This window comes from Hyaena hyaena, unplaced genomic scaffold (genome assembly GCF_003009895.1).
Source record: "Hyaena hyaena isolate Hyena2069 unplaced genomic scaffold, ASM300989v1 scaffold_21, whole genome shotgun sequence".
Classification (NCBI taxonomy): domain Eukaryota; kingdom Metazoa; phylum Chordata; class Mammalia; order Carnivora; family Hyaenidae; genus Hyaena; species Hyaena hyaena.
Window position 1 is genome coordinate 1,142,132 of NW_024080653.1, and position 11,160 is coordinate 1,153,291.

General features: G+C 55.5%; 1 protein-coding gene across 2 annotated transcripts; it reads right to left on the reverse strand.

The window, feature by feature from the left end:
- Positions 1-576: 576 nt before the first annotated feature.
- On the reverse strand, positions 577-8,509 carry WBP2 (WW domain binding protein 2). 2 transcript variants are annotated; one of them, XM_039226482.1, is made up of 8 exons: positions 8,383-8,506; positions 6,182-6,290; positions 4,421-4,556; positions 3,482-3,574; positions 2,697-2,831; positions 2,380-2,502; positions 1,841-1,917; positions 577-1,735 (listed from the first exon to the last, which is right to left on the reverse strand). In XM_039226482.1, exons 1-8 carry the CDS (start codon positions 8,439-8,441, stop codon positions 1,682-1,684), a joined length of 786 nt encoding a protein of 261 aa, XP_039082413.1. In that variant the 5' UTR covers positions 8,442-8,506; the 3' UTR covers positions 577-1,681. The 2 variants fall into 2 exon arrangements, with proteins under 2 accessions (XP_039082413.1, XP_039082414.1); XM_039226483.1 differs by lacking the exon at positions 2,697-2,831 and having other exon boundaries at positions 8,383-8,509.
- Between the last annotated feature and the right edge of the window lie 2,651 nt (positions 8,510-11,160).

Genomic DNA, 11,160 nt, shown 5'->3' on the forward strand with positions numbered 1-11,160 from the left:
CCCCTGCCCCCACAAGGTCAAGAGAGTGCTCCCTTCACATGCCCTTGTAGGGGGTTAGCCAACCCCAGGGACTCCTGGGCGGGGCTGGCCAGAGGAAGAGGCTGGAGAGGCGGTGCAGTCCAAGAAGGGACTAGAAAGTAGGACCCTCCAGTGCTGGGTTTCCTCAGAGCTCCCAGACGCACCAATGCCTTGCCCATGGCCTTCCTCCAGGCCAGGGGCCAGGGTGCTGCAGGCCTGGGCATGGAGGTTGGCTCTTCCCTGCTCCCAAGCACGGAGGTTCACAAGAAGGAGCACACAGGAGGGATCACCTGACGTGTTCCTCCCACAGGCACCCTTCCATGCGGCGGTGAGCACAGCGCAGGGGCTGGGCGGCCCCAGGGGCCCCCGTGGGTGGGCAGAGTTGCTGAGTAACCACCATGGAATGGAGCCGTGGGAGGCCTCAGTGGTCCCGGGCCCCAGTGCACTGTGGGAACAGGGGCTCTCACACGGGGAAGGAAGAGTCTCCCCGGGGCCCTCAGCAGCCAGACTGTTCTCTCCCCAAGAGCTCTCGCAGGTCATCACACAGAGCCAGAAAGGTCCAGTCACTTCATTTTTACTATTTTACATTTTCAGCAAACAAATCAAGGTGCAAACAGGGTTTATTTCACATTAATATATTAACTGGTGGTGGTGGTGGTTGTCGTTTTGTCAAATAAATAGGGAATTCTCTTTAAATAACCATCTCCTCACTTCACGGCCAGTCCAGAAGCAAATGAGAGCAAATTTTAGTGCATCCAGGGGCTTATCACCAATTAGGCATGAAGCTTAAAGGGAAGAGGGCAGGGTGAGGGGCTGGTGGGCGGTCACGGTCAGCACACAGGCTCAGGCCAGGCCCCAGGGGTCAGGGCCTTTGTTCCAGCCCAACCAGCGGTCCCTGAACAGCATGATGGGAAGCACATGCATCCAGTCCAAGAAGCCCCTTCTAGAGAGGAGAGAGAGAAGGCAAAGGGAAACCAATGCCAAGAACACTCCCACAAGCAGTGGGCTCCCTCCTCGTCGCAGCGGCCGGGTCCTGATGCGGCCCACCCCCTCCCCCCTCCCCCCTCCCCAGGAAGCTCACACTGAAGCTCCAAAAAGTCACAAAGCAGTGGCGACAGATGACCCAGGACGGACAGGGAGGGGAGAGGAGCGTGACCGGGGCTGGAACGTGGGCTGACAGTCCCGTTTCCACGGTTAGGCACAGACCAGAGTGTAGGGAATGTGAGGGGGGCCTGGCGGGGGCCCCCAGGAAGACGCGAAGCTGGTCTGAGGGAGTTCACAAGGCTGAGTATAAAGTGGATTCCAAAACGAGGGAGCTGGACTGCGGCACAGGAGGCGGCCAGAGAGTCTCCGTGGGGAGAAGCTACTAGAGCAAGACAGGAACGAGGTGGACGCTCCCGCACGGAGCCCCGGAGGCGGCGACAGGGAAGCACGACCGAGCGGCGCCGTGGGCTCTGAGCGAGCTTGGGAAGCTGGGAGGCGCGGCTCCGAGTCGGGGGGGGGGGCCCCCTTCCCTCAACACCAGTCCCTGGGAAGTGGTTTATAATCAGAGCTGAGGAAGAACAAGGCCCTTCCATCACCCCCCAAACCCCAGTCTCAGCCCCAAGGGGAGGGGAAGGGAAGGGAAGAGTGACGAGGGGTGGGAGGCAGGGGTGGAAGGGGTCTACTGGGTCTTCTTATCTTCCGGGGGGTAGTAGGGAGGTGGTGGAGGCTGGTTCTACGGAAGGAAGGAAGAAAGAGCGCATTAGAAGGCTCGCAACAAGACCAGGTCTGCCCGCCCCTAACGCCCTGCACCCGGCCGCCCGCGCACCACCCTGCTCACCGTGGGCATGTACACGTTGTGTGGGTTGCCCGGGTTGTAATAGGCGCTGGCAGCCGCTTCCGCAGCCTTGGCTTCAGCTGCGGGAGCAAACACACCTGGGGTGAGGCCCAGCGACAAGCCCTCGCCTCCTCCAGCTGCCCCGACACAGGAGCCCCCCGCCAGGCGTTGCTCCCCCCGCAGCCGCCCGGTCCGGTCCTTTCCAATTCCTTTGCCCCCCCTCTCTCTCCTGGCCATGATCCCACCAGGTGGGTAGATGACAAGACAACAGAGGGGGACCTCCCCTGCCCCCGGGCACATGGCTAGCTGGGGAAGAGAGCTGGGGGCGGAGGGGGGGTTGGTGGCTGGAATCTAGACCCTCCCCGGCAGCCACCACACTGATAGTCCCCGGGACCAGTCCAAGGCTCAGGGTCATCCACGTGGGGCTCTCGGCCAACCCGCAGCCGTTCTCTGAGGCTCCTCACACAGCCACGGAGAGGAGAGGGGAGGGGAGGGGAGGGCTGGCCCCCCACCCCAAGACTGCCGGCAGCCCAGGGCCTCACCTGCAGGAGTAGAGGGGACATCGGGGCCGCTGACCGGAGGTTCCATGGGCCCAGGGTAGGGCGGTGGTGGGGGCTGCATATATCCCATGGCCCCGTCCATCATGGGGGGTCCCGGATAGAACTCTGCTCGGCAAGAGAGGGACAGGGGCCCAGTGAGCAGCCCAGCCCCTCCGCTGGCAGCTCCCGGGCCTCTCCGGCTCCTCTGTTAGTCCTGAAGCAGCTTGAAGAACAAGTCTGCCCTCTACGACCCCCTGGCCTGGGTGGGAGTGGTTAGTGGGTGGGCGGGGTGTGGGGTGGGCAGCAAAGGACACACTCACCAGGTGGGGGCGGTGGATAGGGGTAGCCAGGAGGGCAGGGGTACATTCCATTGGCGACTGGCGGGGGAAAGACATAGGCCCCGCTGGGCATGTAAGAATACCCATAGGCTCCATTGGGGGCTTCACCTCGGGAGGCTATAAGTACAAGGGGAGAGAGAAATGAGCGTCGCCTACCGAGGGGGGCTGCGGGGTCCCCGGAATGTGCACAGCAGCCGTGCCTGACCCCGCCCTGTTCCGCTCCCCACCCACGCTGGAGCCGGCGTTGGTCAGGGAAGAAGTGAGGGGTCTGGATGGGGAGAGAGGTCAGAGCCAGGGCGGGGTAGGTCAAGAGCAGGGGGAGGGGTGGACAAAAAGACAGGCGGACAGAAAAGAGAGGGAGGCTTGGGGATGGGGAGGCAGCTGGAGCTGGGGTGAGGCTGGGGGCGACGTGAGCATGTCTGCTGAACACAGCTTGGGGGTTTCAAGGGCTAACGGAGCTTAATGGTTGGGTTTCCTGTTTGTTTTCACGAGGCCACAGTAAAACGCCCTGGAGTCCAAAGAGCTTTGTCAAGATGTCCTACACCTGCTCCACACGGGGCAAAGCCAGCCGTCGAAGCACAGGCCAGAGGGATGCTAATTAGAAGCTTCCTTCCCAATGTCCAGCCCCGGGTGGTCCGGGGGCCCAGAGACTTCTCTCTCTCGAGTGCTTACAAAATCAGAATAAAAAGGAGACAAACTCAAATGCACAAACTAAACCCACGCATGTCAGTGTGTCCCTCGCCCCGGAGCTTTCAGAGCTTTGATACCTTGAGACGCCACCTGCAGCATCCGCTGTCCAAACTCGATGGCGCCCCCTGCCATGAAGGTCAACTTGTACGGCGCAGAGCCTTCCCAGCCACCTGGGAGGGGGACAGTGTGTCAGCAGCTCAGGAAAAGAACACGGGTGACCCCTCAAGAGACGGCTCTCTGTTCTCTTGGGGTCTCCGGCCAGTGACCTGGTGGCCTGTGGGGCAAGGGCTGGCTCTGCAGTGCCCGCCTCCCGCCTGTGCCCCCTTCGCTCTTTGGAAGAGGCGGCTTTTCTCGGAACAAGCTTGTCATGGCGCCCCCAGCTGCGGAAGCCCCTCAGCCCTAGAGCCTCCCACCCCCACGAAGCAGCGTCCCTGGGGGCAGGCTCACTCAGCAACAAGGGACATTCAAGTTCAGAGCAGATCTCCCCTCCTGAGGGGCCTCAGGATGGACCCCTGGCCCCTCGAGCCTGGCTTCTGCCAGAGGGGAACCGCGAGCCCCTAGAGGCCAAGATTCGACCCAGCCGGGCGTGAGGGGGAGGCCAAGTTCAACAAAGAAGTCTCTCTGGTGTCTGCCCAAAAGCCGGCCACCAAGCAGGGCATCTCTGGTGGCAGAGGGACAGCTGGCTCTTCCTGGCTCTCGGGAAAAGGCCATTCCCAAGAACCTGATACCTAAAACGTGCACACACTCCGCAGGTTACATGAAGCCATTCTTATCTTTCAGTGAGTTCGCCGATTTCGCTCTGGGAACGTGATCTGAGCTGCTGTCTTTAACACCAGCATCTCCTGGCTCCTGACAAAACCCACCTCTGCCGAACAACTGGCAGCCTGGGTGCTGGCCTCGGAAGCTGATCCGGAGCCAGGAGAGGACAGGGCGAGGGGGTGGTAAGGGTCCGAGGGCAGGCCTAGCAGCAGCGTGTCTGGAAGCCCCACCCGTGGCCCAGAGCCCCCATCACCCACCTCCAGCTTCTGCCTTCACCGTTCCCTTGATGTAGTTCGCACCAAACACAGGCTGCTTGATCTCGCAGTCCTTCATCAGATAAAACGGCATCATGAAGGACTGCATGGCATCCTTTCCTTTGGACAGAAAGATGACCTGCAGGGAGACAGGACGGGAGCCATCAGCGCCCACCCCTCGGCCTGGACCCTCTCCCCCATCCCCCAGCTAGCACTTCCTGTGCATGAGGAGTCTGCTCCCAGCGCGGGCAGCCCCAGGGCGCTCTACACCAAGGAAGTTTCTAGAGAGCGCCTTGAATGTGAAAGGTCTCACGTGCGGCCTGGCTGGAGGCCGAACGTGGGTGTTCATGAGAGAAAAGACTCGCCACTCACGGCAGAGGTGAGAGGGACAGACCGTTCTGGCATTTGAAGGGTGGTGAGGAGGTGGCGGATGCGGCGCAGACGTGAAGGGCGCTGCAGAGCTGGGGCAGAGGCAGGGGTGGGCAGAGCAGGGAGCTGTAGCCTGACGCCCACAGATCCAGGGCTGAGGGAGCGGCAGGAGGGGTTAGATCCTGGGAGAAGGGGGCTACCCAAACAGCAGCAAGTTTCCTGCCCTGCACTTGGACAACCCTCTGTTTTAAACCCGTGACTTCGGGGCGCACCTGGGTGGCTGAGTTGGTTAAGTGCCTGACTTCGGTGCAGGTCACGACCTCCAGGTTCGTGAGTTCGAGGCCCGGGTTGGGCTCTGTGCTCACAGCTTAGAGCCTGGATCCTGCTTTAGATTCTGTGTCTCCCTCTCTCTCTGCCCTTCCCCCACTCGTGCTGTCTCCCTTTCTCAAAAAATGAGTAGACACGAAGACAAAAACCTTTTTTTTTAAACCCGTGACTTTGATCTGTGACTGAAGATCGCAGAAAAGGAGTTTTCAGGCTCCCTTGTCTCTCTGCCAAGGCCCGCTGATAAAAACTTAAAGCTACGTCCCTCTTCTAACCATCTTTAAATCTAACTCTTGGTAGCTCCAGGCAGTGAACCTTTTTTCAAGAATGACCATTTGTCAGGGGCGCCTGGGTGGCTCAGTCAGCTAAGCATCTGACTTCGGCTCAGGTCATGATCTCATGGTTCGTAGGTTCGAGCCCCCGCATCAGACTCCGTGCTGACAGCTAGCTCAGAGCCTGGAGCCTGTCTTCAGATTCTGTGTCTCCCTCTCTCGCTGACCCTCCCTTGCTCATGCTGTCTCTAGCTCTCTCTCAAAAATAAATAAAACATTAAAAAAACTAAAAAAAAAAAAGAAAAAAAAGAATGGCCACTTGTCTTTTTCTGGAAAGCTCTCAGAGCCGGCCTGGGTAATTCTCAGGCAGGGCCCATTCTGCAGTCTGGCACTTTTCACTCTGCAGGGTGCTGCCGGGCTCTCTGCCCAGCCTGGAGGCGGTGGCCATGCTACTGTATCCTGTTTACCACTCTGGATGTACACAAAGGCCTCGTGGGCTACTCTGACGGAAATCAAACTAATAAGAGCCTCCTACTCCAGACCGAAGTCATCCCAGCAGCGGGGACAGACCCGTCGACAGCAACGGATCTGGACTTTGCATGGATTCAACGCCCTGGGTCAGTTCAGCTGCCCAGCCCGAGGGTTCTAGAATCCAAGAACATGTGACACAAACGTGTGGAGTGAAGAACCAACATTCACCAGGTTCAGAGGCCACTGGACTCACGAGGCTGACCTAAAACGCACATCAGCTTCCAGAAAACACGAGCTTTCAAACCAGCCGTCACACCGTGCAACTCACCCGGTAAGGGGTAAGGTAGACGGTGCCTTTCTTGGTCCCTTTGAAGGCCTCGGGCACGTTCTTCATGTCACTGAATGTAAGTTCCACATGATCGTAAGACATCAGGATGCTGGGATAAGAAATGAGGAAAAGCCCTGATGAACCAGTTCGAAGTCATGATCTGTTCTCCCCAGGGACTGCACCCCCCTGGGAAGCAGGTGCCCAGCGTATTGAGTCTCTGTTTGACACTGCTGCAAGAAAACCATTAATACAGCCTTGGAAGGGAGGGCAAGGCAGAGGGCTGCAGAATTTCCCCAAGTCGTGAGCAGCCCCCTCCCCCCCAGGTAACCACACCAGGGGACCTGAGGGCTTTAAAGCCTTAACGCCATAATCCCCCTCCAATCAGGTTAGATTACCTGGGTTAACTCTCCCCTTTTCTTCTGAGTCCTTATTATGAGTGTTTTGTTTTTGTTGGTTTGTTTTTGAGTCCTAACACACAAGCCCTCTAAGACACGGCTCTACGCACCCCCAAAGGGCTTACTTCAGGATTCTTTTAAACCTGGGTTTCCTGGGGTGTCAGACCACGAAGCCCGTGAGATGATGGTGCACGTGCATTTTTCTGGGAGAATCCGTGGCTTTGATCACTCTCAAAGGGATTCATGACTTCAAGAGCAAGGCTATTTTACACACGAAAACTTTAACACTAAACTTCAATTACTGTATATGCAATTCTTTGGGAAATGAGGCTGAAGCATCTTCTCAAACAAGGCACACTATTATTTAGCAGCACAGAGCTCTAAGCCAGGTAGGAGGCCCAGGCAGGATAGATACATTCTTGTCCCACAAGGTCCCACTGAGAAAAGAAGAAAGAAAAACAGTCCCAGGAGATGTTACCAAATGGCATCAAAAGTGTTCTTCCAGGCCCCAGACTGGCTCTCGCACAGACAGCCTACAAACTGGGAACAATGTGAGGTTTCTCGGATTATAAGATAATAAGATCCAAATTCACAGGGTTCCATTGGTCTTCTTCCTCCTTCTCCCAAACTTCACAACTTTCTTCACTGGGGAGGGGTGAGTGGGAAAGAGGACTGGTAGCAGAAAAGAGGAGAACTCAGAGAAAAGAGGTCATTACTAAGAACAGGCTGGTCCAGCAGACCTGAGCAGGTAAGAAGGAAGGGAAGTCGGTATTCTGAGGCTCGGGGCACCCCAGGCTTTCTCCTGACTCATCAAGCATTCCTGGGTGCTGGCCTTAGCAGGCTACAAGGCTCTGATCCCACCAAGTCTCTTCTGGTGACTCAGGCTTCTCCCTAAACGCCATCTGCCTTCCAAAGGCATTTCAGACACAGCATAGCTCTACCAAAGCTAGGCGATCTAATTCTCAGCGCCCAAGGAGCCAGAGAAAAGCCACTGGGAAGTCCAGAGATGGGGAGGGGAGACAGAACTGATTGGAGGGGTGGGAAGAAAGAACTCTTAAGTTGGGAGACCCCGCTTCTGGGGAGTAAGGCAAGTCAACAGGCATTCAAAAGTAAGAGACAAGGACGGACACGGTGCCGGGAATTGTGTTAGACATTTGACAAACGCTACCTATTTAACCGCACCTCTGGACCTCAGTTTCGCATCTTTTCGGAAACTCAGCAGTTTGGGAATATACTGAAAGGCTACACACTGGTAGTTAAGCCTACTGACGCTTGAGTAAAGACGCTTTTCCTGGAATCCCATATTGGTTATTTACAGCTCTGCGACCTCAGGCAAGTTACTCAACTTCTCCGTGCCTCAGTTTCCCTACGTGTAAAACGTGTATAACAGTATGATATGCCGCGCAGTACTTGCGTGTTAAGTAAGAGAGGAGAGGAGCAGGGGCTGACACTTAGTAAACGCCCAATAAACGGCAATTATTTTTGTCTAGGGCTCCTCTCATCTCTTGAAGTCATCGACTCTGGGAAGGGGGCTCAAGAACGACCCCGGGGCCCTGCCTGTCACCCCAAGTCCTGTCCACGTCCAGCCGCCCCACCCCCATCCCAGGGCTAATCTGGACTTCCCGGCCGCACCTCCTGGATCGGCCCTCCTCCCGCCGGCCCCGCCTCCAGCCGTTACCCCCCCTCCCCACCGCACCCCATCAGTTTCCCCTCTTCACGGGCTTATCCCCGACTGCCCACGGACCACCGCCCACGCCTTCAAACCCCGGCCTTCGTTCCTCCAGGATCCTTCCGCAGTGTTTTCACCTCTCTGTGTTGTTGACGATCACTCCGCCGCCCTCCGAGTGATTCTTGTTGAGCGCCATAGTCTCTCGGAGAAGGGTCCCGAGACTCCCAACGCAGTGCGCTTGCGCCTCTCCAGCCCCCGCCCCTAGTGGCGTCGTTCGTATTAGAGTCAGCCAATCACAGCTCTTGCGCGGAGGCTGTCCCAACCACCTGATCTCGAGCGTCACGTGGTCATAGTTTACTCACTCTCCCCTCCCCTCCAAGATTCGCCTGCATCATAAACAAGCTGAAGACTACAATTCCCAGAAGGCAACGCTCCTTCAATCAGCGATCTCTACGCTACTGGAAGGATGTATTGTGGAACTTGTAGTCTCCCAGACCGTAGGCTTGGATTGACTTCCCTTATTGCATAATAACTAATTGGTCTGCGCATTCCGCACTCTCCATCCCGTCCCCAGAGAGACCCGGAATAAGCAGTTGGGTACTTCACGGGGGACTTTATCATAAAAGCCCTCAGCTCAAAAGTGCATACTCACCTAATGGGGGCATAAGAAGCGCAACCTGGTGTGGGGAACGCCGAACGGTCACTTGCTGGCGCACCTCTATTCACTCCTCATGTATGGAGCCCCGAGTCTGACTTTGCCCCCCGGTTAAGGTAGTCTCTAGCCTTGTAAATGAATGCAGGACCCAGTTCCAGAACATGGTGGGCCGGCAGGCAGAGAGGAGCCAGGAAAAACTTCATCTATGTCTTGAAGTCAGACCCAGACTCTCTGAGTTTGGGGGTGACAATGTGCGTAGGGGGAGAAGGGCTCGGTGCCCGGACCCGATGCCTTCACCAACCCCGCTGTCCGGGCGGTAGCAATGCCCACCTCCGGGCCGCTTCCACCGAGGCTGGCCTCGCGGTGGCGCTGCTCCCTCTAGAATGTTCTAGCTTTCAGTTGCTCCAGCCCAGCAGCGTCCCAGCTGAAAGATTTAAACCAGGCAGTAATTGAATGGAACTGGGCGTAAGGCAGCCTCATTATATGGCTTGCAAAATAGAGCTGACTCATTTCAGCTTAGGACCCAGCACTGGGCGGCGCCCACTGGGCAGCTGTAGTTTTTATGTAAACTACCACCACCTCTGGGTTGATCTTTAAGGGGGAAGCCGGGGGGGGGGGGGGGGGGGGGTCCCCCCCCCCCCCCCCGGGGGGGGGGTGGAGCAGCAATTTTACAGGATCAGAGTTTGATTTTATTTATATATTGTTTAAAGTTTATATTTGAGGGGCGCCTGGGTGGCTTAGTTGGTTAAGCGTCCGACTTTCGCTCAGGTCATGATCTCGCGGTTCGTGGGTTCGAGCCCCGCGTCGGGCTCTGGGCTGACTGCCAGCTCGGAGCCTGGAGCCTGTTTCGGAGTCTGTGACTGCCTCTCTCTCTGGCCCTGCCCTGCTCACGCTCTCTCTCTCTCCTAGAAATAAATAAAACATTAAAAATTTTAAAAATAAATAAATAAATAAAGTTTATTTTTGAGAGAGAGAGAAGTCCAGGCAGGCCCTTCACTGTCAGCACAGAGCCTGATTGCGGGGCTCGATCCCATGAATTGTGAAATCATGACCTGAGCCAAAATCAAGTGTTGGAAACTCAACTGACTGAGCCGCCCAGGTGCCCCTGGCCTTCTGCGAGGTCTTACGCAGAAGCAGGTGGGACCTTGCAGGACTAGGGCAAGAATTTCTGCCATGATGGACCGTGATATAATCTGCCCCAGCAGTTACATTAATTTTGGCACATACAGTCTATGTAGCTGTTTAAAAACAAAACAAAAAAAAACTGAAGGCAAATTCTATGTGCAGATACAGAAAAATTGTCAGGTTGTTAAGTACAAGCTGGTGTATAATCGCTTCTCAGCCTTTTCACTAAAATCAAGTGTAAGTACAAACTGGTGCATGAATATGCTTTTAAAAAAAAAGAAAAGAAAAAAAGCTTCTGTTTGTACTAAAATTAGGATCTAGATGTAGATCTAAATTTTCCAGAAAGTTGGGTGCCTGGGTGGCTCAGTTGGTTAAGTGTCAGACTTCAGCTCAGGTCATGATTTCACAGTCCATGAGTTCGAGGCCCATGTTTGGCTCTGAGCTGACAGCTCTGGAACCTACTTCAGATTCTGTGTCTCCCTCTCTCTGCTCCTCCCCTGCTTACACTCTTGTCTCCTCCTCTCTCTTAAAAACAAATAAACCTTAAAAAAAAGATAAAATTTCTGGAAAGAACCAGCAGACATTGTTTTTGGCTTATCCCACTGAGGCATGACTCTGGGCATTCAGGGCAGGCTGGTGACTCTGTATTTATTGTCTACTCTGTTGTAATGTTTCATTGTTCATTGTGCACATTCTCAGTATTAATAACAAATTTCAAAACGAAAGTGAAAATCCACCCAGTAAAGGGTATGTAAGAATGGCAGCTTCGAGGACCATAAAAGGGAAGGTGGGAACCAGTACCTTCCCACCCCCACCCTCTGCGAAACTTGGCTGCTCACAAAGTCAACTGCAGGTTTTGTGGGGCCTAAAGCTTTTGCAGGCCTTGTTTGAGAACTAAAATATACAATCAGGAAAACGCAGTATGTGGCCATCATTAGGCCTCCTGACAGGAAAGGAAATGTGTTGAAGAGGAAGTCAGAGTGGAGACGAGATAGCAGGCTCAGTTGAGTCCAGCTTCGATGTCCAAATTTTGCAAATTTAATAAAAATATACGACTGTGGGGGCGCCCGGCTGGCTTAGTCAGTAGCACATGCGATGATGTGAGTTCGATGATGTCTTGGGGTTGTGAGTCCGA